The sequence below is a fragment of the Dasypus novemcinctus genome, chromosome 30 (assembly GCF_030445035.2).
Source record: "Dasypus novemcinctus isolate mDasNov1 chromosome 30, mDasNov1.1.hap2, whole genome shotgun sequence".
Taxonomy (NCBI): Eukaryota; Metazoa; Chordata; class Mammalia; order Cingulata; family Dasypodidae; genus Dasypus; species Dasypus novemcinctus.
The window spans coordinates 28,651,168-28,677,269 of NC_080702.1; the positions used below are offsets into that span (position 1 = coordinate 28,651,168).

Sequence of the window (26,102 nt, forward strand, 5' to 3'; positions counted from 1 at the left end):
AGAGTAGCAGAGGTGGGCGGTGGAGGGGCGCGTTGTGAGGGCGCGTGCGGGGAGGACATTCTCTCTGTGACGTCGGAGGCCGGTTTGAGAGGGTGACCGGTACCTGATTCCGGGCAATTAAATGCCGGACTGCTGTTCGTGGAGGAGCACTCCTTGTCCTGACCAATTATGGCTCATCCGCTCGTTTCTCAGGGGTCTCACTTGGAATTGCCACAGGGAAAGAGCCCTAGAAGCGGCCCAGGAAAGGTTCCCTAATGCAGGGTCAGAGCAAGAAAGCGCCAAACTGGGTCTGTTATGGGAATTGTAGACCTACATACAAGTGGTTTAAGATGGATCCCGGACAAAGAGGACTCCCTTAGGAGGTTTCCTTGTGGATTTCTGGGGAATGAGCTTTTGTTTGCTCTAAGATCTGTGACCCCAGTAACCTGTAGTGGATGCAGGGACACATTCCAGGTGCCCTCCAACTTTTCAAGGTATGTGACTGAGGTGAGGGGAGGTGAGACCCTGGAGGGTGTTTCCCATTTTAAGAATCAATTCCAAGAAAAGCCTAACAGGTCACAAAAAATCAACTTTCAGGTTGTCCTTAACAGCAATGTTTGTTTTCTACTAACTCTTTTATTTACAAATAGAAAAATTCACTCATCTTAGTATACAGTTACAGGAATTCTCACAGAATCATAGAATGGACGCCATAATGATGATACAAAAAAGTATATTAGCCCCACAGACATCACAGACATGGTACTGCCCATTTGAAGTCAAACCCTCTCCTCACCCTTAACTTCTGGCAGCCTCTGCTGCTTTAGATCTGTATGTTTTTGCCTTTACCAGAGTGTCATACAAATGGCATCATACATGGTGTGGCCTTTTGAATCCTTTGTATAAAGTTTTATGTCATATTTGTAAAACTGCATAACTATACATGCCTTCCAATGTTCAAAGTTTTAGAATTGTCATAGTGCCCGTTAGGTTATGGCACAGTACTGGCCTTCAAAACTGAGAGATTCCATTATTAGTATAAGTTGTGTGATACATGGCTTCAATCTGTGCTCCCTGTGGTAATTTTCTTCATTTGTACAATGCAAGGAATGCAGGGAGGAGGGAACAAATAAACAGTGACTTTCAAACATTAATCTCTGCTGTGATATATAAACATAATACTGAAAAACAAAGACCTCATTTGCTCCTTGTAAGCAGAGATCTATTTCATTTTTTCCCTCTTGTCTAAAATGTGCTAGAAGTCTAAGCATATGAAAGATCTATGAAAGAGAAAACAGGCTCTTTCCTGGGCTGTAAACAATTCCCACCCTCTCTTATAAAAAGGCATTAACATTTTTGTTGTGAGAGAATGTCAAAAATAGACTCTTCTAAATTGGGATGTTTCTCCAATTGATACCCACTGCCTACAGCTCACTTAAACTACTCCTCGGATAATTCCTCTCTCATAATTTACAACTCTTTTTACTTCTACCTGGAGACAATGAGTTTACTTAGCTATCACTCTGCTCACAAGAAAAGGCACACTACAGGACAATTGTGCCAATGACCATAACCTTTTGTCATACATACTAGGGGGAATCCATGGTTTTCTGTGGTACAAACTGTGCCACTCAATCCGTAGGAAAAGCAAGATGAAAATATGAAAGATACAGTGCTATTTTTAGTCTTTCATAAGAATTGTGAAGACAAACACCCACACCCTGAGGCCCAAAGCCATCACAAGCCTCTAGTTTCACATACTCATGTCCAAACTTATAAATATACATCACATGCCCTAGAGCTTTTCATCACTGGGAAAATAAAGTTCAACCATGAATACACCTTTATTGTTATGTGGAACCAATTCTCTATTAACCCCATGAATTCAGGACTGCGTGTGTATTGCTCCCATTTGCAAATACTCCTAGCAGTTCTTGAAACAAAGCTTATTTAGGACATAGTAGATGGTCGAAGGAAAAGTGAATTAATGATGACCTCCTGGGAAGCGGACTTGGCCCAATGGATAGAGCGTCTGCCTACCACATGGGAGGTCCAAGGTTCAAACCCCAGGCCTCCTTGACCCGTGTGGAGCTGGCCATGCGCAGTGCTGATGCGCGCAAGGAGTGCCATGCCACACAGGGGTGTCCCCCACGTAGGGGAGCCCCACATGCAAGGAGTGCGCCCCTTAAGGAGAGCTGCCCAGCGCGAAAGAAAGTACAGCCTGCCCAGGAATGGTGCTGCACACATGGAGAACTGACACAAGATGATGCAACAAAAAGAAACACAGATTCCCAGTGCCGCTGATAAGGATAGAAGCGGTCACAGAAGAACACAGAGCAAATGGACACAGAGCAGACAACTGGGGGTGGGGAGAGAAATAAATAAATAAAATCTTAAAAAATATATATATAATCATTAAAAAAAAAAAAAAGATGACCTCCTTACTTACCAAGGCCCTGACCTCTAGAGAAAATATACACTGCACTCTAAGCATTTCCTAGTTCCCTGGTCATGTTTCATTTTCAAACTCTATCTTTACCTATTTGCTTGCCAACTCTACTATAAGCACTAGGATGGCAAGCAGATGTTTACTGATGCCTCAAAACTCAGAGCCTAGAGTGCCCTGATGAGGTTTCAACCTAATAAAATTTTGAGCTGGGAATTTCTGGCACACAAGGGATGCTTAAAAAAAAAAAAAAAAAGGAACATCAAGAAAAGAACACAGGGAAACGGACTTGGCCCAGTGGTTAGGGTGTCTGTCTACCACATGGGAGGTCCGCAGTTCAAACCCTGGGCCTTGTGGAGCTGGCCCATGCGCAGTGCTGATGCGCGCAAGGAGTGCCGCGCCACGCAGGGGTGTCTCCCGTGTAGGGGAGCCCCATGCGCAAGGAGTGCACCCCGTAAGGAGAGCCGCCCAGCGCGAAAGAAAGTGCAGCCTGCCCAGGAATGGCGCCTCCCACACTTCCCGTGCCGCTGACGACAACAGAAGCGGACAAAGAAACAGGATGCAGCAAATAGACACAGAGAATAGACAACCGGGGGAGGGGGGGGAATTAAAAATAAATAAATCTTTAAGAAAAAAAAAAAAAGAACACAATCTCTGAACAAGAAGGGTTTGGTTTGAATCCTGATGCTTTTATCCCTTGGTAGATTTGTGATCTGTGGCAATTCCCCTAAAATATAGTCCTCTTTTACCTCTCAAATGTGTCAAGAAGGGTATCCACATTATAGAGTTTGCTGAGTGTTAACCTGAATATATATATATTAATTGCGTTACTTTCAGGAGAACATTTAAAACTGCCCAGTAAGTAGTAAAGTGTTCCAGTTTCCACTCTGCCGTGTAAAGACCTGTGAAGTTGACACTCCCATCCTAAAAAGAAAAATGCTGAAGAAACTGAAAAGACAACTTTTCTTAGATTCATCAGAGTATTGAAATCACAGGAAATGCACTGTCCTGCAGCTAGAAACAGAATGGAGCTGGGTACAGAGACTCAGTTTACCTGGACCAAAAGCAGGTCTCTGGCGGAGGCAGTACCAGGAGGCACTCTGCAGTGTTCCTTACTGCTACAATTCCCCACCCCCATGACTCCTTGTGTGCTCCTTGTGGTCTACGGCAAGAGCGCAATGAGAAAACCATGATTTAAGGTTCTGCTATTGAGAATAAATAAGTTCACGACAAAGCTGTAACCATATAAATATAAAAAACTGTTTGCCCAAAAGAAAAAGGCCTGAACTTGTAGGCACCTAGTGACTCACAAGGTATAAAGATTAAATTGGCAAAACTACAAAGTAGATCTGACAATCTATTATTGCAATGGGATATTTTTAACATGACCTCCCAATAAATGAAAACTAAAGACAATATTTGGTAGTATACAACTTACTATAAACAATACTTAACAGGATATGTCTAAGAAACATCTACAGATGCCTTTGGCAGGAAAATGCAGTTTTTAAACACCCAAAATCATAGTTGAATACTGATGGTAGTCTTTCAGCTGTAATAAGAAATGCCCACGAAAATGCTTATTCTCACATTGAACGACTGAGCGAGAGCAGTCACTCCACAATGAAGTGGAGGAATGAACTATGTGGGTCTTTGTTTTTTTGGCTGCACCAGTGCAACTGTCATAGCCACTAGCAGTATTAACAAAACAAGGAGTGTATTATACAGATTACACTTTACATAAATACAGTATAGAAAACAGGGGAGTCCAAACATCAGAAACTCCCCAACATGACAGTCCAAAAACGTGGCCTGCTGGACCAGTAAGTTCTTGCAAGAAACAAACTGTCGGCAGATCTTTGCAGCAGAGCTTGTGGTGATATCAGTGGAAGCCTAACCCTCTAAGAAAATTGAAGTCAACCAGCTGGTATTATTTTGAGGATATTCTTGATCAGCAAGGCAAAGAGGAGAATGAGCTGGAAGCTGGTGTCCACAAAATACCTACGTATTTGTCTGTCAACCTCTATGGTAGCTGCAAAAACTTCAGTAATGGCATCTTCACTTCTGTCTCCCAAATCTCCTGCAAGTTACATTATTGTTATCTTCTAACAGGGAATCATAAAGGGAATGCATTCTGAAAAATGTAGTTTCCAACGTTTCACACATTGTCATTACACAATCCAAGAGAGCCATCATTTTAGTGTCCTTTGACATGTCTCATTTCTTAACTCAATGTCTATTCCAAATCCCAGCCAGATGCAACAACAAAGAGCAAATGGCAAAGATGAAATAACAATTCACTTGAGACCATACCGTTTGATGAATTTTGCACACTTAAAGTTTCTGACAATATTTTTTAGCAAGGAAAAAAAAATCTTCTGGCCAAAAATAAAGTTTTCTCAGTAACAAAGAAAGAAGGAATAAGTGACATCCATTATCTGCCACACAAAGTCTCTAAAAATCTCTTTTAACAAGTTGTCATTTTTTTCAATGGCCCCTTATTCAAGAACTCTGGAAAAAACTTTAAAATTAAATCTACTTGCATTTTTAAAATACACTTCAAATCACCTATGGACTCAATAGACTTCCACATGGGAAGATAAAACTTTTATTCATTAAATTACAGGGAAAAAAAAACCATTACCTACCTAAAACTTAAGCACTCTTGTGGAAATTTTCAAAATTACAACTCACCTGTTTGAGAAAGAGCTGGACATTCAAAGTCTAGAGGTCCCCTTAAACAGTGAGATACTTAAGAGACATCAAATTTATAGCTCTTACATGTGACTTCGCTCATGGTGTACATTTTCTAGGCCATATATTTGAATTAATTTGCATCAGGCATTCTCATATAACTTTCATCTATAGTTTCTTTTCCAGTGTGAGTTCTCCATAACTTTGAAAGGATTTACTTTAACTCAAAGCTGTCCCACATTTTTATTTCCAGGGTTTCTATCCATTGTGCATTCTCACATGTTTTTGTAAGGATGACCGCCAAATGAAGGCTTTTCCACAATGTTTACATTCATAGGGTTTCTCTCCAGTGTGAGTTTTCACATGACATTCAAATGATTTGGAATAACAGAATGCTTTTCCACATTTTTCACATTTATAGAGTTTCTCTGCAGTGTGAGTGCTTTCATGTCTTCGAAAGGAAGTGGGACAACTAAGAACTTTACCACATTGTTTACATTCATAGAGTTTTTCTCCAGTGTGCATTCTCACATGGCCTTGAAAGGATTCGAGCCAACTGAAGGCTTTCCCACAATACTTACATTCATAGGGTTTCTTTCCAGTGTGAGTTCTTTCATGTAATCGAAAAGATTGAGGATAACTGAAGGCTTTCCCACACTGTTTACATTCGTAAGGTTTCTCTCCAGTGTGTGTCCTTTCATGTCTTGGAATGGAAGTGGGACAACTGAAGGCTTTACCACACTGTTTACACTTATAGGGTTTCTCTCCAGTGTGTCTTATCATGTGCCTTTGAAATTTTGAGGGCCAAATGAAGTATTTCCCACATTCCTTACATTCATAAGTTTTCTCTTCAGTGTGATTTCTTTCAAACCTTTGAAAAAATTGGGGATAAGTAAAGATTTCCCCATATTTTTTATATTCATAGGGTTTGTTCCCACATTCCTGATATTCATATAGTTTGTGTCCACTGTGAGATCTGATATGTCCCAGGAGGGATGAATGATCCATGAAGACTTTGCCACACTCACTGCATCCATACGGTTGTATTCCAGTAGGACTCTTGTAGAGGTTAAGATTTGGAATCTGGCTGAAGCTTTCTTCATACTGAATACCTTCATTACTTTCACAGAGTCCCTCTAACATATGATTTCTGTTAAAAATGAGAAGCAAATTTTTAATGGTTTATTAATGACTTAATATTTAAAATTATATGTTGACCATTTTCAATGAAAGCAAAGGTGTTCTGCCCTATCTGAAATCTTTTAAAGTGGAGTTAAGGGAAGGCTCTGGAAGAGGGCTCAACCACAACCATTACCAAACCAGTATTTCTTATGTATGGAGTATTTTGTTATTTCCAGCTGAATTAGGTTTCAAACACTTAACTTTTATGTCACATTTAAGAAAATATTTTTGGTGAAAATTCTCTGCAAATGAACAAAGTTAAAGCTATGTTTATGGGTTTGTCTATTTGATTTTTTTTTTTTCTTTTTTTTTAAATTTCATGACATACTATGAAGTCTGCTTTCTTGTCAGTATTACTCACCTCAGATTTCCACCCTGGTGTCTGTACTGATCTTCAGTTCTATGGACTTCCATATTTTTTCCTAAAATGCAGTCCCCAGAATCATCTTTTGCAAACCTTGCTATTTTCTGTTCTTTGGGTATGTTTTTCCCAAAAATATCCTCCTGAGAAACTGACCTATTGGCTTCCAATTGAGTCTCATCATCTGAAACAAAATAAATATATCTTATAAGGAAAAAGGCACCTGAAGCAAAGAATGATGGTAAGGATGGATTTAGTTGTTAATTTTTTTCAATAACTGACACTAGAGGCAGAAAATATTAGTCAATTTAATAAAAACAGTGAAACAAGGGCAAGGGTCAAACGAAAAGTTTTTTTTTAAATTTATTTATTTTTATTTATTTATCCCCCCCTTTTTGTTGTTTGCACTTGCTATGTGTTCTCTGTGTCTTCTCATCTTCTCTTTACAAAGCAAAGGGATGCAAACCTGGGACCTTATCCAATGTAGGGGAAAGGTGCTTAATTGCTTAAGCCACCCCACTCCCTGCTGTTGTTTCTCTCATTATGTTTCCTCTGTGTCTACTTGTTGGATCATCTTACTGCGCCAGGCCATCACGCCAGCTTGCTGTCTCACTCGTCTTCTCCAGGAGGCACCAGGAACCGAACCTGGGACCTCCCATGTGGTAGACGGAAGCTCAATAGCTTCAGATACATCCACTTCCCCAAAAAGCTTCTTAACGCCCCAAGATGACCCATGAATTCTTTACCCATAGTGCTGACACTAAAATAGCATCAAGTATTATAAACAAGACAAAGAACAAACTCCATTTAATACACAAGATTTTCAATGTCATTCAATGTCATGGAAAAATTATTAGATGCTAGGTCTGCGAGAGTTGTGACCATGCCTGTCTTATTCACCAATGTATCCCATTCCTACATTTCAAATCTTTTAACAGTATGATCAAGAAATACTTGTATATCCTAATGAATTAGTGAAGGAATGATGTCATCCTTACCTACTGAGGCCAGGTTCCTGAAGGTCTCCAGCATCACATCTCTGTAGAGGTGCCTCTGAGAAGAATCCAGTAAAGCCCACTCTTCTTGGGTGAAGACCACAGCCACATCCTCAAAGGTCACTGTTTCCTAAAACAGTCCACAAAAGTATGTAGGAGGATGGGTGAGACTCTCAGCACTGGGGATCTATGCTTAACTCACAGAAAGTTCAGTAAGATTCTGTGGACTCCCAAAATTTACTCTGGGATTTGTCTGTTAGAACTTTCACTGTATGTCTATAATTGCTTCCTCATAAATTTAACAATACCAAGAACTCCTGGAGCTTATCTCCACATTTTTCTGTGATAGCCTCAAGCACTATTGTTCTCTAGCAGCAGGGTCCAGAGAACCTCTGAGAAAGAGAAATGGTATACACGTGAAATTATTTTCATTTTGAAGCCATCAATTCCTTGTGAGGAAAAGCCTTTCATCTTCTTATTAACCAGCACATCACTCATCACCGTATGAAGAAGAGGGTCAAGGTTTTAATGAGTAAATACATATTGAAAGCCTAGGGGCTTTTACTTCACCACACCTGAGAACTCAAGAGGTCTGCCAAACCCAACATGTAACAACATAGATGAACACTGAAACCATCATGCTGGGTGAAGTAAGACTCAAAAGGATAGATTTTGTATGACCTCGCTGATATGAAATAATTAGAATAAGCAAAATCTAAGAGTCAAAAACTAGAATACAGGTTCCCAGGAGTCAGGATGGTCGTAGGGAATGTCCAGTAGAGAGTGGAGAGTTAATTCTTAATTGGTGCAGAGTTTCCATTAGGGGTGACGGGCAAGTTTTGGTAATGGATGGTGGTGATGGAAACAAAACATTATGAGTAGAATTAACACTAGTGAACTATATATCTCAATGTATTAAAAGGGGAAATGTTAGGTGTTATATAAGTGGTAGAACAAAACAAAGAACAGCCAAAGGACTGTAAAACACAAACAGTAGACCCCAATGTAAACTATGGAATATAGTAAATAGTATAATAATATTCTCTCATCAATTTTAACAAAAGTACCATAGTTTTCCAAAATGTTAAAAATGAGGGTGGGTAAATGGGAACTCTGTATTTTCTGCATGATCTTTCTGTAAACCTGCAGCTTCGAGAAAGAAAGAGAAGGAAGGAGGAGGGAGGGAGGGCTGGCATGAGGAAGTCCCATATGTAGTGAGGGAACTAGAAGGGACATATGTGTACATGTGTTTGTGTAAGTGTGACTGCTTGCAGGGAAGAGAAAGGAGAAGGGCAAAATAATTATTTCACATAATTTGGAAATTTGATAACCTGAATTCTTTAAAATATATATACACATATTTGGGTAAGTATATCTATTATTGCTATATATAAATATATATGTTTCTGTTCAAAAGGTGAGAGCTTGCCTAACTCATATAAAATATTTTAAAACTATGGTATTCCAGAAGTACCATATTGGCAGAGAGATAAACAAATAGACTGATGGAAAGGAAAAGAATCTTGAACAGGCTCCTATGTAGGCAGAAATTTAAGTAATAACAGTAAGCACTACAAAGCAGTGGCAGAAATGACCTTGACTTTAATATAAGAGGCAGGATATATTGGTACCTAAATAGGAAGGCTGCATTGTATTCCCCTTTGTTTAACTGACAATAATAAATTTATTGTAGCTTTAAATGTGAAATATAAAATGAATACTTTGAGAAGTTAGTGGTAAATGTTCTCATGACATTAAAATTAGGGAGAATTTTCTCATATAAGAATAAAAAGAGTAAGTCATAAAGGAAGATTGATACATCCAAATAAATTAAAATTAAGCAAGTGAAAAGATAAACCACTAGGAGAAAAATATCTGCAATGCATAGAGATAACAAAGAATTAGTAGGCAGAGTAAAAATGAATGAAAAATGATTTTTTTAATGGGGGATTAACTAATACTATTTCACGAAAGATAAAAGTCCACATATGAAGACTAATTTCATTCGTAATGAGAAAAAAAAAACCCTCAAGTAAATATTTCACACTGATCATAAGGGCAAAAATTAATAAAGTAGACAATTCCATGAGGTGATGATCATAGGGAATAAATAGTTATGTGTGGATGGTGGGATGTTGCTGCCTCCCTTCACCCCTCCTCCTAGCCTCTGTTATCTCCCTTTTCCAGCCGTTGCTATCCTTCCCGCCAATCCCGTCCACTTAGCCAACTCATAATCTGCCCCCTTTCTTAATCACCGCCTACTTCATAGCTGCCTGCACAGTTCCGCCTATCCACTACCGCCCCGTAGTTTACCCGCCCCAATTCCTACCCCTCCCTTGACCCGACCTTATATAATCAAGTGTGTTTCCGCAATAAAGTAGACTAGCTCATTCTCACAGGCTGTCTCCGTGGTTTTTACTGCGCGTCCCCCACGCCTGGAGAACCTAGGCCTACGTGCTGGCCTAGGGGCTCACCGCCAAGCCGTGGAAGCCCGCCCGGTCCTCGTAGGTTGCTAACTTAGAATAGCAGCCCACAGCAGGGGTTGCTAACTTGGAATAGCAGCCCACAGCAGGGGTTGCTAACTTGGAATAGCAGCTCACAGCTGGGGGCTCGTCCGGGATCCTTTCCTTCCACCGCCCTCCGGCCCCTCTCTGCTGCTGCTGCTGCTGTCTACAGGCGACCATTTCAGCTCTCCAGGTAGGGACCCCATCGCCGTCTTTTCTTCTCCCACTATGGGCACCTCGCTCTCCTCACACCATACCCCTCAAGTTCGGCTTTTAGCCACCCTGCTTGATACCAATGGAGTCCGCGTTTCCCTGAAACAGCTCCAAAAATACTGGGACCTGCTACTCCCTTTTAATCCGTGGCTTGCCACCTGCCAGCTCTGGAGCCCAGACACATACTCTCGATTCATAGATCGAGTCACCTCCGCCATAGAGCATGAAAAGCGGTCTTTTCCGCACGGCCTGCTGCCTGCTCTAGTAGCCATACGCGCCTGTCTCCTTGGTGCGCCGTCAGAAGCTATCCGAGACAAATCGGTTAAGCAACCCAATGACTATGAGCCCGATGATCCTGGCGACACAAATTCTCTGTCTGACCAGCTCGCCGCCGCTCTCGAGCGCGAACCTCCCCGCCCGCGCTCCCCACGGCCCGCAGAAGCCGCTTCAGTAGCTCCTCAAAATAGCGGACTTTCTCCTTCTTCTTCCACCTCTGCCCAAAATGGCGCACTTCCGGCTTCTTCTTCACCTATGTCCGAGCCCGCCGGCGAGAACAAAGGCGCTTCCTCTCACCTTTACCCGCCCCTCCCTGTCTCGTCATCTTCCGGCCCTGCCCCGGAAATAATGCAGTCGCCATCTTGGCCAGCACCCAACAATGACGTAACTACACCGCCATCTTGGCAGGCGCCTAAAAGTGACGTCACCGCTCCGCCATCTTGTCCAGCGCCCAAAAATATCCCGCCGCCAGTTTGTTGCCGCCTTGACGCTGCTAAGCCATCATTCTCTCATCTGTTTCCCGCTACCGTTCATCCCTCGCCACCACCGTATGGCAGCAGCTCCCCACCTGCTTCTAGCGAAGCACATTCTCCCGCCCCCCAGCTATACCCGCTCAACCCGCTGCCCACGCAGCAACGCCCTCAAACTTGGCTTCCCTTCACAGTAGAAGAAGTTAAAACTCTTCGTAAAGCCGTTAAAGAAGATGGCATTGATAGCCCATATGTTCGACAACTAATAGAAGAGTTGGGGGTTCAGCTTGTTCTTCCTTATGATTGGATTCCTCTAGCCCGTTCCATCCTTCAGCCAGGCCAGTTCCTTGAATGGCGCGCTCACTATCAAGTAGCTGTTGATCAACAAGTAGTGGAAAATGTTCGAGCGGGTGTCCAAGATCCAGCTGATGCCTACACAGGAGTTAACAACTATGCTGACCCTCGTTCCTATGTGAACATAGACCCAGGGTTTTGGCACCGAGTGAAAGTTCTCGTTCAGCGGTCATTCTCTTTAATCTCCACCAAACAATCCACCAAGTTCGCGCAAATGCTTCAAGACTCGCAAGAAACCTTTCCGGCATTTGTCGCCCGCGTTATCGAAGCATGCCAACATAAACTTACTAACGAAGATGCTCAGTTTGCGTTAGCAAAAGAACTCATTCTCGATGGGTGCCTCGCGCCCTTCCGAGCTGTCATCCTTCCTATCCGCGACAAGCCAATGCACGAATGGGTCCTAGCTTGTCGAGACATTGACCCACAGACTAAGGCACTTACTGCTGCCTTCGCTTCCGCCATGGCTGTCTCATCTGCCTCCACTTCTGCCTGCTTCCAATGCGGTCAGCCCGGTCATTTTGTTCGCGAGTGCCCTCAACCGGCAGCTTCCCGCCCTGCCGTAGCACTGCACAGACCAAGAGGCCCCCCTACACCATGCCCGCGCTGTGGCAAGGGGTATCACTGGGCCCGCGATTGCCGCTCATCGCAACGTATCTCCCAGCCTTTAAACTTCCAGCGGGGCAGGCCTCAGCCCCTCCCCCAAGAGGCCCTCCAGAGAGCTCCAAAACCTTAATGTGGACAATGCCTATCAAACGTCACCAAAAACCTTCCTTAGAGCTTAAAATAGACGGACAATGGCTTAAAGGGCTCTTAGACTCTGGTGCTGAAATCTCTTGTATTCCCTTTGAAATCGCCGCCTTCAATCATTGGCCCCTCGAAACTGGCCCTCAAGTCATCGGCGCCACAGGAGCTGCTACTTCTTGGAAAACATCTCAGCCTCTGCATTGGAGCGACCGAGAGGGTAACGAAGGTCAAATTCGTCCACTCGTCCTCTCTTCAGTCCAAACCATCCTGTAGGGAAGAGATGTACTCAGCCAGCTAAAAGCTCAAATCACCACAGAAGCCTTCTTAGCTGCGCCGCCCCCCCCCTTATAGGGGCCACTGCTCCTGTTTCAAGACCTGACCCTATCCCTCTGGAATGGGACACAGAGGAGCCCATCTGGGTCGAGCAGTGGCCCTTGCCAACTCATAAACTGCAAGCTCTCTCTGCCCTCGTCGAAGAACAGCTACAAGCAGGGCATATTGAGCCGTCTACCAGGCCCTACAATTCGCCAGTCATCGTCATCAATAAAAAAACACAAGCAAGTTCTGCCTCCTTCATAACCTTCGAAAAATTAACAAGCATATTAAGCCAATGAGATCACCTCAGCCTAGCTGCCCACATCCCACTGCAGTCCCTCAGCATTTTTATGCAGCCACCATTGACATCAAAGATTGCTTTTTCTCCATTCCTCTTCACCCGCGAGACTGTCCACGATTTGCGTTTACAGTCCCGCGTACCAACAATCAAAGAGCAGCACTCCGATTCCAATGGCGAGTACTACCACAAGGCATGCGGAACAGTCCAACTATATGTCAGCTCTATGTCAATCATGCCATTGAGCCGCTACGCTCTAAGTTCCATCCAGAGCACACATATATCATCCACTATATAGATGACCTCCTTTTAGCAGCAAGTTCTAACACACTTCTCAATGATTTACTCTCTGCAGTTACGACGAACCTTTCAAGTCTTGGATTAATAGTGCAACCTGACAAAGTCAACCCCCAGCCACCTTTCCAGTTCTTAGGCTTTCATTTTCATCAATATATTCAGCCCACCAGCCCACAAATCCATGTTTCTGATCACATGACGCTGACTGAGCTCCAACGGCTTTGCGGACAAATCAATTGGCTTCGATCAGCACTCCCCATCACAACGGCGCAAATGCAACCCCTTTTCGAGCTCCTGCAGACTAAGTGCGGTCCATCCGCTGCAGTCGTTCGCCCCATCACCATCACCCCAGCTGCCAAAGAAGCCATCCAACAAGTAAATGCTGCACTCCAGCAATGCCGCCTAGAGCGATTCTCTCCCGATCTCCCAATCCTTGCCTTAGTTTTGCCAACACCAGTCACTTCAACGGGTCTCCTATGGCAAGACGGCCCTCTTCTTTTTCTGCACACGTCAAAAAGTAAACTCCCAAAAATCTGCCCTTTCACAAGGGCTTAGATCACATTAGCCACTGACTTAGTACTTCTCTCCATACAAACGTACGGCGTCCCGCCACACACCATTGTTTGGCCCTTTGATGCAAAAGAAGTTACCTCTCTTATCATGAATAATGCTCAAATGCAGAGCCTAATAGAGTTCTTTCGTGGCTCCTTCGACAACCACTATCCTCATCATCCACTGCTGCAAGGTGTATCTCAATTAGCATTTTTCAACCCGTTCCGTCCGCTGCCCGCAAGAAAGCCAATCCCCTTTGCCATCACTGCTTTCACTGATGCCTCAAAAAGGGGCTTCGCTGCTGTCATATATGTGCCAGGAAAGCTTGAGCCACGACAGTTGATGTTTGCCAATCACCTTTCTGTTCAAGTGGGTGAACTCTTAGCTGTCGCTGCAGTCCTCAATCTTTACCCAACCTAGCCTCTCAACATCTTTACAGACAGCTTGTACACCTTACAGGTATGTCGCAGCCTCCCACTTGCTACCTTTCTACCCAGCGACTCATCTATAGACCAAGCACTCGCCTTTGTACAGCGACTGCTTGAAGAAAGGCAACAACCCTGGTTCATCGCTCATATCAGAAGTCACTCTAGCCTGCCAGGACCACTGACTCAAGGAAATGCCCTTGCTGACGCCTTAGCGTCCGGCCGCCATGTATACCCAGCTGCCATTCGAGAAGATTCCATTGACAAAACAAGACTAGGAGACTTCGTCAACCAAGCCAAACTTTTACACTCTCAATTCCACTTCTCTGCGCGATCTATCCAGAGGCTCTTTCCAGACCTCCCCATCGAAACATGCAAACATCTTGTGCGTTCCTGCCGAACATGCGCACCTCTGCTACCCCTTGGACCCTTGCAGCCCCGCGGAGCTAATCCCCGCGGCCTACGGCCTAACTCCCGCTGGCAACTTGACGTCACACACGTTAGCGCCTTTGGACGCCTTAAGTATCTTCATGTTGCAGTTGATACTTTCTCGCACCTGTGCTACGCCGTGCCCCTCACAGGAGAGAGTGCTAAACATTGCATCAAAGCACTCCGACAAGCCATTCTATTCATGGGAATTCCCTGGGATCTCAAAACCGACAATGGACCAGCCTATCGCAGTGCCACCTTTGCCAGCTTCGTACAAATGTACCGCATCACACACCATTTCGGCATCCCCTATAACCCACAGGGGCAAGGAATTGTTGAGCGCACTCACCAACAGCTCAAGCTACTCATTCAAAAAGAAAAAGTTTCCTCTCCCCATAAAGCCCCTGCCGATGTCATTACTGCCTGCCTTATCCATCACAATCTCCTGACCTTCGATGACAAAGGACTCTCCCCAACCCATAAACATTGGGGACCCATGTGGCAACCTTCGCAAGTTCCCCTTGTTCATTGGAAAGACCCTGCCACAAACCTTTGGCAAGATCCAGCTCCCTTGCTAGCACAGGGGAGAGGTTTTGCTTGTGTCTTCCCAGACTCCGAGCCACAACCGCTCTGGGTTCCTGGGCGCTACATCCGGCCTGCCACCGACCCCAAAGTTCCACCGAATGATGAACACACTATGCCCTCCGTAAGAAACAACATTGACTGCGGAGGCCCAGATGTCGCCCCATTCACTCAAATCCAGCACCAACCAGCCCCTCCCTGAAATGTTTATATTAGATAAGTGCTCTCTCCGAGTTTCTTTCTGCTGATTATCCCTCCCCTATGAAAGCTCTCTTCTCCTTTCTTTGTCTTTACAAATTCCCCAAAAAGACTCACCTCTGCACAGTCTACAAGAAGAGCCTTATTGCCGCCTCTACAACCTGCTGCTGACAAGTGCCTAACCTCCACCGAAACGTGCCTTACAATTTATCAGAGAAAAACTCTCAGTGCAGATGCTCTTCCCACTCCCCTCGCACCCTCACCCACTTTTATACTTCTTTTTTATAGTCTTCATTTTTTTAACAATCTTTTCAGCTGTCTGTCTCGCAGCCACAGCCCCGACAGATTAAAACCTTCGTCAACGCCTTCTCCTCGCTGTCGCCTGGCTGCTTCTGATTGGCATCTTCACCTCCCTTGTTGTCCTCCTCCCATGACTACTATGCACCCCCAAGTACATTCATCTGAGCCTGCTACTCCAACACCGTCGCCCATGGCGACCACACCAGCTCTCTCTCGCCGCGAACGACGTCGACAACGCTTCTTTGCCCGCCGCCTAAGCCGTCTTTCTCTTAAAGATGATGACCCCATCGAGCGCCAAGTTCTCCAGCTCCTCCGACAGGCCCGCTCTGTTCACACCCCCGCCTCCTGTTCCCCTACCCTTCCCTACCTCATCCATCTCCTCATTCTCATGTTGTCTCTAGCCTCCTCCTCTGCCCAAAGCTCTTCATCCCATCAGCCATTCAACTGGACCTTGCAGACATTCCCGGAAAAACGCATTCTCGCTTATAATGTTACTAGTGTCGCTCCCTCCTTTCTCACACACGTCTGCCCTCTTGCTGGAATTTCCTTCCGTCCCGAATGCCAAGTAAACAACATCAGAAAAGCGAAAGTAGGCCACCACTCCTCCTCATCCTGTCGAGGCGGGAATACAGCATGCCTGCTTTCTCGAAACAACCGTCTCCTTGGCCCTCAATTCAACCCTGTGTCTGGTTTTTACATCTGTCCTGCTAGTGCTCGAGGTTGTCATGACCCATCACACTTCTACTGCCCCTCTTGGGGATGTGTGACCATGGCCCATGGATGGTCCGGCGCCCCCAACAGAGACCCGTATCTCTCTCTCCAAGTAGCCAACAATTCCCGTTGGGACTTCATTTGGCTGACAGTAAAAAACCCAAACGACGATACATGGCTGGCCGCTCGCCCCTATAGACTCCGGTTGTACATGAGCAACTATGATCGTGGCGCTTTGTTTGAAATCCAAAAGCGTGTTGTCTCCGCCCCACCCTCTGCTATTGGTCCCAACCACATCCTTAACCCTCCTCCCTCACCCACTGTTCACCTTCTTCCGTCCTCATCTACCCCCCTCAAAATCTCTTCCACCTCAGCCGCCGTCGTCCCTTCTACAAGCCCCACTTCCCCCCCGCTTCAGGTATACAACCACATCCTCTCATCCCCTCTAGTCCCTACTTCAAACTCCTAAACGCCTCCTATTCCTCTCTCAACGCCTCCCACCCCAACCTCACTCGCTCTTGCTGGTTGTGTCTTTCCCCCAGCCTCCCCCTCTATGATCCACTTGCTATCCCTTCACCACTCTTTACTTCCTCCACCGACGATTCCCCCTCTTCCTGCAATTGGAATCAATCTACTCATGTCCCACTCACTTTTACGCACATCTCTTCCAAAAGTTTATGCATTCACCCCCGTTCTTCCCACACTCCTAGCCTTACTGCCTGTACCAACTATACCTCCCCAAACATCTCTGCCAAATACTTAGTTCCCCTAAACACCACCCAATGGCTCTGCTCTTCCACCGGACTTACCCCATGCTTATCTGTTGCCACACTTAACAAGACCAAAAAAACGTGTGCTCTCATCCTCCTCACACCTCGAGTCATCTATCGCACTCCTCTACATTTCTTTGAAGCCTTTGACCACACTCAAAAAGCTATTTACCTCCACAAACGCGAACCTATTACTGCTGTACTCACTGTCACTTCCCTCCTAGCTACAGCTGGAGCTGCCACTGGTGTTGCAGCCCTAGCCACACAAGCCTCCGCCCTCCAAAACCTCAGACAAGCAGTAGACTCTGATATCATCTACCTCCGAGATGCAGTCAAATATCTTAAAGACTCCCTCAATTCCCTTTCAGAAGTTGTCCTGCAAAACCGCCGAGGCCTTGACCTCCTCCTCCTCAAAGAAGGTGGCCTATGTGCAGCTCTGGGAGAAGAATGCTGTGTCTATGCCAACTATACCGGTTTAGTAGACTCCAGCTTAAAAGAACTTGAAAAAGGTCTCAACCAACGCCGACTTGAACGAGCCCAAACTGCTGGTTCCTGGGGCTTCCTGCAGCCCCTCCTCCCCTATCTCCTCCCGCTAATAACCCCAGTTCTGCTCATCATCCTAGGTCTCACCGTTGGTCCTTGGGCCATTCGACGAATCATCCGCCTTGCCAAAGATCACGCTGACAGTGTATTTTCCTCGTTTGTTCAAATCCATTACCACCGTCTTGCTACCTCTGATCTCGCTCCTCAATCTCGCCCTTGTCCTCGCCCCCCTTCCCACCGTACTTCCCGCCTGTGAAGCTGCTTGCTGTGAAACTCCCTGACTTTAGCCGCCGGCACGGGTTTGTTTCCCTCGGCGTAAAGGGCTTGGGTGCACCCTCCGCCCCCCTTTATTGCTATACGTCTGAGAGTCCTTCGCGGTTAAGCCAGCCACAGCGCTATCCACCCCAAAAAAGCGTGCGCAACATCATGTTAGATATTTTGTCTAGCACCGGCACGCACCGACCCTAAGGGCTATGCATACATTCTGGCCAAATGATATGTCATTTGCCCATCGCCAGTCGATCCTACCCCCTTTTTTCTCTCACCCTCCACAGCCCATCCTTCTACTCTCTCACACCTTTTTTTTATAAAACAAAAGGAGCAATTGTTGCTGCCTCCCTTCACCCCTCCTCCTAGCCTTTGTTATCTCCCTTTTCCAGCCGTTGCTATCCTTCCCGCCAGTCCCGTCCACTTAGCCAACTCATAATCTGCCCCCTTTCTTAATCACCGCCTACTTCATAGCTGCCTGCACAGTTCCGCCTATCCACTACCGCCCCGTAGTTTACCCGCCCCAATTCCTACCCCTCCCTTGACCCGACCTTATATAATCAAGTGTGTGTCCGCAATAAAGTAGACTAGCTCATTCTCACAAGCTGTCTCCGTGGTTTTTACCGCGCGTCCCCCACGCCTGGATAACCTAGGCCTACGCGCTGGCCTAGGGGCTCACCGCCGAGCCGTGGAAGCCCGCCCGGTCCTCGTAGGTTGCTAACTTAGAATAGCAGCCCACAGCAGGGGTTGCTAACTTGGAATAGCAGCCCACAGCAGGGGTTGCTAACTTGGAATAGCAGCTCACAGTGGGATATACTCTAACTGATATACTCCAATGTCACTGTCAGTGCATTTCAGCTTGGCCATAATCTACATACAGTGCAGCAAATTTTTCTCCATTGTGTAGAAAATTTATTGTGCACTTGTACTTCGGAGACCAAAATAAGAATGATACTCATATTTTTCACAAGAGCAAAAAATAAACTTTAGTATTCATTTATTTAAAGTTCAACAGAGGTAAAACTAATTAAACTACTGCTTAGTGAAAAACAGATAGTAAAGGAATGAAAAAGAACCCAAAAATCAGGACAGGGTCCATCTGTGGGGTTAGAAATAAGCTCAGGACGACTCTACGAACTGTCCAAGGTCCATTTATAAATCTTGATGGTGGCCCAAGGATGTTTATATTGTTATTACTATTTTTTTAATATTGCTATTTTTTAAGCGAATGCATTTTTTGAAAGATTTTATTCCTCCTCCATGTTTTGAGCTCACTGTCTACTCTCTGAGTCCATTCGCTGTGTGGTCTGTGTCTGCTCATCTTCTCTTTAAAAGGCACAAGGAACCGAACCTGGGACCTCCCATGTGGGAGAGGCACTCAACTGCTTGAACCACATCAGCTCAATGCTTTGTTGAGTCTCTCATTTATCTTTCCTCTTTGTGTCTCCTTGTAGCATCATCTTGTTATGTCAGGTCACCACATCTGCCTGTTGTGGCAGCTTGCTGTCTTGCTCATCTTCTCAAGGAGGCACTGGGAACCAAACATAGGACCTCCCATGTGGTAAGCAGGAGCTCAATCGCTTGAGTCACATCCACTTCCCTTGTTATTACTATTAAACTTATGGTGAAAACAGGCCAAGTGTCTATTTAAAAACTCTTCATCATAGGCACCTTTATAAAAAGTGTACAGATATTGATATAAATGGATCTGCAGAGTTTTTTAAAACAAAATGCTTTGCAATGTGTACAACTTACCTTTTCTGTAACAAAGATGAGAAAGATAAATATGCATTCAGGGTTGTTTTAAGATAAGGAAACAGGGAAACGGACTTTGGCCCAGTGGTTAGGGCGTCCGTCTACCATATGGGAGGTCCGCGGTTCAAACCCCGGGCCTCCTTGACCCGTGTGGAGCTGGCCATGCACAGTGCTGATGCGCGCAAGGAGTGCCGTGCCACGCAAGGGTGTCCCCCGCGTGGGGGAGCCCCACGCGCAAGGAGTGCGCCCGTGAGGAGAGCCGCCCAGCGTGAAAAGAAAGAGCAGCCTGCCCAGGAATGGCGCCGCCCACACTTTCCGTGCCGCTGACGACAACAGAAGCGGACAAAGAAACAAGACGCAGCAAATAGACACCAAGAACAGACAACCAGGGGAGGGGGGGAAATTAAATAAATAAATAAATCTTTAAAAAAAAAAAAAAAAGATAAGGAAACACTGATAGGATACACAAGAAATTCTTTTTTTTTTTTTAAAAAAAGATTTATTTATTTATTTAATTTCCCCCCCTCCCCTGGTTGTCTGTTCTTGGTGTCTATTTGCTGCGTCTTGTTTCTTTGTCCGCTTCTGTTGTCGTCAGCGGCACGGAAAGTGTGGGCGGCGCCATTCCTGGGCAGGCTGCTCTTTCTTTTTCACGCTGGGCGGCTCTCCTCACGGGCGCACTCCTTGCGCGTGGGGGCCACGCGGGGGACACCCTTGCGTGGCACGGCACTCCTTGCGCGCATCAGCGCTGCGCCTGGCCAGCTCCACACGGGTCAAGGAGGCCCGGGGTTTGAACCGCGGACCTCCCATATGGTAGACGGACGCCCTAACCACTGGGCCAAAGTCCGTTTCCCAAGAAATTCTTAAAACTGGTTATTTGGGGGTGATGGGAGCAAGAGGAGTGGAGCAGAAAAGGATATATTGCCAATACGTCAATTGGCAGTTAGACTTTTGTCTTGCATATTTTTTAAAACTTTGGATAAACTCGAAACAATATTTTATTTTTTAATAGTTTATTTTTACTTAGCTTTTATTCTTAATTTTAACTAACTTAATTTAGAACGGTTTCCTAAAGATTTAATCCTTTAAACACTAATGTTTATGAAAGTGCAAACCATGAAAATGAAGGTGTTCAAATCTCTTTGTAACTCTAATGACAAGTGGTTTGTAGTATTTTCAGGAATGATTAGGATTTTAAGGATTACAGAATATTTAGTAGTTTTCCTTATCAGTTAAAATAGGAATTCAATTGCCTTAGAAATATTAGTAGCTTTATCAAAATTTTCTAGGGGTCGCCACACACAAAAACTGATCTAGACATGCAGAGACACACAGAAAAAGGTAGCAGAGATAGAGAAACCTGGAGAGGCTGAGAAAGAGGTCCCAGAGGCCAGAGAATAGCAACCATGGGGGCAGAAAGAGGCTCCTGAGAGGCTCGAAAGAGAGGAGGCTTGATGGAGAGGGGAGAAAGCCATATGCCTGGCCACCCACAGCTGAACTCAGGGACAAAGTAAGCTCAGAGAAGGCAGTGACCCAGACAAGCAGATGCCTCCATGTGACTCGCCACACGGCACAAGTCCAGGATTGCCAGCAGCCAACCTTCAGTGAGACAGCATCTCTTATGATGCCTTGATGTAGACACTTTCACAGCCTCAGCATATAAGCTTCCAACCTAATAAACTCCATTATGAAAGAAAAAAAAAACTCATCTAAAAAATAAAAAATGTACCTGAGAACTTAAATACACCCATTTCATAACTCGAGGTTCTCTTGCCTAAAAGGAACAAAATCTGTTTGCTTCCAGAACTTTCTTGCTTCCATCTTACCTCTCAATCTAAACAGATTTTCACTGAAGAAAATAAAAATCTTACACATTCTAACAAGGACATAAAACTACCAAATGATTAAGGAAATTAGAATCATACAGCATCAATATCAGGTAAAGAAATAGAAAGGAAAGAAAAGCCAGCAACATGAATCAGCTCAGCTAGGCAGCCTGCTTCCCCCACATTGACTAAGAAAACGCACAATCGGAAGGTTAAACACATCCCCAAGCTTGGGGCCCAGAACTCACCCCCAAAATACAACCCCTGTGTTCAGGAAAGATACTGGGAAGGGAGGCCCAACAAGTTCATACAGTAAGGCCTTGAGGCGTTATTTTTTCCTTTCCTCTCAGGTAAATTTTATACGAACAAAAAATAAATCCTTAAAAAGATCCAGCCATTGTTCTATCTAAAAATAGTAATTAAAATATTGCCAAACACATGTGATAACATGGATGAATCTTGAGAACCTTACGTTGAGTGAAGCAACCCAGGCACTGAAGGACAAATACTACATGACCTCAATGATATGAAATAAGTAAACCAAGCTGCTTCAGAGAGCTAGAGACTGGGTGATAGGCTTAAAGGAAATTGGGGGGTAGAGGAAGGATGTAAGCTGACACCCACATGGGTGAAATCTTTGATAAGCTGGAGGTAAGTATTTGTACAAGGAAGGACTGAAATGGGGGCATAGGGTTACCTTTGGGTGGGGCTTTGAGGGCTTGAGGGGGGCTAGGGATGGGAGGATGGGTAATATTGCCCAAGAAATTGGGGAGAGGGTGGGGGAACATATGAACATAGGAGATTGTCAGATATTTGGTTGAAAGTATAATGCTGAGAAAACTTTTACAAAAATATAATAAGGAAGGTTGCCTGTTTAAGATGCTTAATGGGGATAATCTGACACAGGACAGGCTTATAGGGAATGTGAGTGCTCATTTTATCATAGTGGGTTATACCATTGGATAGAGAACGATATAATGAGAGTGATGGTATACCCACATCCTGGGGAGGACTGATGTTCTCAAATAGAGGGTATTGTATCTCGAGAGAGAAATGGTGGCTCCCAATGCGTTAGGGCAGTCGGGCATGTCAAGCCCTCAACATTGCTGCAAGTATCTCTGAACATGGGCCTTCAAACAATGAAGATTGTCTGTCACTGTGGGCCCTGAGGGGAGGGGGAAAGAGGTATTGAATAGATGGAATCAACGTAACTGTGTGGGCAATAGAAGTGTTCCACAAGATTATGCAAGGATGGATATAAGACATGTTAAATTAAACCAAAAATATATAGGGGCCTATAGTCTAAAATGTAAATCATAATATAAAACATAAGATAACTAAAAATTTAGAAAATTGTATAGTCTAAAATATAAACCACAATGTAAACCCAAATGTTACCTTGTTTGAAAGCTATTGTCTCAATATCTGTACATCACTTTCAGTAAATATATTATGAATATGTAAAAAGATTATTGCTGTGGAAGGGAAAAGAGTTTTATGTTGGATATGTGGGAGTGCTGTATATTGTATATATGAATTACTGTGATCTAAAACTTTTGTGAAGACAAGCTTAATAATTTGGAAAAAAGAAAAAGAAAGGATACAGACACTGAGGAAAAGATGAAAGAAGTTGCCTTGCCAATTTGTATACAGGGCAACACTTACTGCAGTGATGGGAGGCAAAACATCAAAAACAAAGCTTTTCCATTTATTAATTTTTTGATACCCCAAATTATTTTTATTTAATTTTTCTAAATTAATATGTATTCTATATCTAACCTTTAAACTCATCACTATATTCCATTTTACTATTAATGGAACCTGGCAATATATAGGGCTTCATTTTTTAAGAAGTTTTGGATCACAGAGAGGTTCAACAATGGCAGGGGAGGAATACTGGTGTGGAATGTTATTGACAGGGGACACATGGTTGGCAGAGAGTTCTCCAAGGTACATAAAAATGTTTGGATATTTTCGTACTGGTTACAATTAAAAACAACTGAGGGAGTGCTGAGTTCCTAGCCAGGGGAGCTCTATCACATTCTCTAAAGGAACAGCAACAATCCCCCAAGTGCAATGGCAAAGACCAAAAAAGAAGGAAGGTCTTACAATGAGCCCTTGATAGTAATGACTTTGCTTGTAAGCCTGTGCACCTGAAATAAGTACAAGGCCTAGAGCCGCAGGGTGCCTAAGAGTTACCTCCTGAGAGCCTCTGTGTTGCTCAAATGTGGCCAGTCTCAAAGCCAAACTCAGCATGTAAATGTGTTGCCTTCCCCCCAGCATGGGACATGACTCCCAGGGATGAGCCTCCCTGGTGCCAAGGGATTACTACCAAGTACCAGCTGATGATGTAACTAGAAAATGACCTTGAATAAAAGGGTCAACTCTGACCAGCAGAATATCTCAGTCTACATATAATACCAGGAGTTAAAAATGCTTTTTGACCTGAATGAAAGGGGTAAATGGAAAGGACAAATGAGTTTATAAGGCTATGAGTCTCCAAAACGAGCCGGGAGGTTATCAGAGGGGTCGCCCTTATGCACACCTCAGCAGAGTCCCAGAGACAGATAAAGTAGATACAACCTCAGGTATTGGTTCTTCTCAGGGCTACAGAGACCCACAGGTTCTATGGTCATGGCAGATAGAGTTCAGTACCACGTCAGCTGGCCCTACTTTGGACTTTGTGTTTCTGTGTGATGGAGCTGGAGTCAGATGTGATCTTTGTTCACAAGTCTCTCCTGTTACTTTTACCAGATCTGTAGTTGGTGCTGGGGTTTAGTGTATACCCAGGGGTCCTGAATCTCTGGACTATGTGACAGCCAAGCCCTGAGCCTCAGCAGACTTGCAAATCCTAACTCTCTGGTTTATTGGACTTACCCCAGCCAGCTAACAGGGAGGTGAAGAAGGTCAACCACCCCACCAGGGAGCCAAGAGTGCCTACAACTGCAAGCAGGAGAATTGCATCCATTATCCATGTGGAATCTAAGCCCCCCCTCGATATAGATGTGGCATGGACCTAACCATTCCAGGGTCCACAGGATGGAGGAATAGAGTATGGATTAGAATGGACTTACTGATATTCTATTCATGAACTATTGTGATTAGTAATCGAAGAAAATGTGGCATTGGTATGAAGAAAGTGGCCATGGTGGCTGCTGGGGGTAGGCAGTGGGAAAAAGAGATGTGATGTGGGGGCGTTTTCGGGACTTGGAGTGTGTCCTGGGTGGTGCTGCAGGGACAGTTACCAGACATTGTATGTCCTCCCATGGCCCACTGGGTGGACTGTGGGAGAGTGTGGGCTATGGTGTGGACCACTGACCATGAGGTGCAGTGGTGCTCAGAGATGTATTCACCAAGTGCAATGAATGTCTCATGATGATGGAGGGAGTTTTTGTTGTGGGGGGAGGAGTGGGGTGAGGGGAGTATATGGGGACCTCATATTTTTTTAATGTAACATTAAAAACATAAATAAAGATAAAAAATATATATTGCAACTTTGAAATGGATGGGGGACGGAACTGATCAAGATGTACCTGGAGAAGGTGGAGTCTGGGAACGTGGGAAGGCACCTGGAATTTTAGGGATTTAACATCAGCCTGGCAAGAGCGAGACTAGGGGGATCAGGCCGTGGATTTGAGAAGCTATTTCCCACACATTAGGAAGACTCTGGTGATAGGATCCCCGTGGAGAAAAGGACGGCTGGGGACCCCACCCGACCACCCCACCGGGCTCTCTGCGGACACGTGGGGTGGTGGTGAGAAGGCCCTGATGGCACCTTCCCATCCGCGAACCCCACAGACCTCGTGGGGACTCTCCCGATACTCTACATCCTCACACCAGAGTCCTGTAAGACAAGGGGCGGCGGGCGCATAGCTGCTTGGGGGACACTCCCGGCAGGGGACGAGGTCGCGGCGGGCAGGGACCAGAAAGGACGCCGGGGATCCCGGCTGCCGGCCCGGACCCAACCTGCGGGCCAACGCGGCTGGAGCCCGGGATGCCCAGGGAACGCCCCCGGCCTGGAGTGCGGTGGGAACACAGGATCCCGCGCACACAGCCGACTCCAGTCGACTCCAGCCGCGCCTTCCTCCTCCTCCTCCTACGGTCGGGGCCCGCGATCCCGCGCACTCACCATTTCTGCTTCCCGAAGTCCCCAGCTATTCGCCGGGCTCCGCGGCGGGAGCAGGAGACAGAGCGACCGGGAACGGAGGAGATACCCTTTTGCCGTAAAGTGCGGGGGAGAAACTGTCGTGAACTCGGCGGGGGCGACTAGTGACGTCCACACGCTTTGCGGCGTGTTGCCCCGCCCCTGGCACCCCCTCTGATTGGACAGTTCCCCAGGCCTGACCTCCCGAGCGTGAGTGACAGGGAGGAGACGTCACTGAGTAGGCGGGGCTTCCGGGAGCGCGTCCTGGGCTACTGATGTTTAAGTGCATCTTAGGCCAGGCTTACCACCACTGTCTCTGCTGTCTTCCTGCCGCTCAGCGGTCCTTCCTGCGTCTTTCTTCTGAACGCCGGGACACAGCTGCGCAGGGAATTCCAGGCTCACTCTCCAGATGGAGCAATCCCCTTGTCCAGGACAGAAGGGGCGGGAAGGCCAGGCCAGAGTGGACAGGACGGAG

At 45.4% G+C, this 26,102-nt stretch overlaps 1 protein-coding gene across 1 annotated transcript; it reads right to left on the reverse strand.

The window, feature by feature from the left end:
• Window positions 1–595: 595 nt before the first annotated feature.
• LOC101414794 (zinc finger protein 57-like) lies at window positions 596–25,755 on the reverse strand. Its single transcript, XM_058290578.2, has 4 exons — window positions 25,613–25,755; window positions 7,661–7,787; window positions 6,663–6,846; window positions 596–6,269 (listed from the first exon to the last, which is right to left on the reverse strand). The coding sequence occupies exons 1-4, from the start codon at window positions 25,613–25,615 to the stop codon at window positions 5,378–5,380; spliced, it is 1,206 nt and encodes a 401-aa protein (XP_058146561.1). The 5' UTR covers window positions 25,616–25,755; the 3' UTR covers window positions 596–5,377.
• Between the last annotated feature and the right edge of the window lie 347 nt (window positions 25,756–26,102).

Coding starts and splice junctions, on each gene's coding strand:
- LOC101414794 (XM_058290578.2), bottom strand. Junction 6,847..7,660: donor CAGGAACCTGGCCTCAGTAG/GTAAGGATGACA, acceptor ATTTTGTTTCAG/ATGATGAGACTCAATTGGAA. Junction 6,270..6,662: donor CACCAGGGTGGAAATCTGAG/GTGAGTAATACT, acceptor CATTTTTAACAG/AAATCATATGTTAGAGGGAC.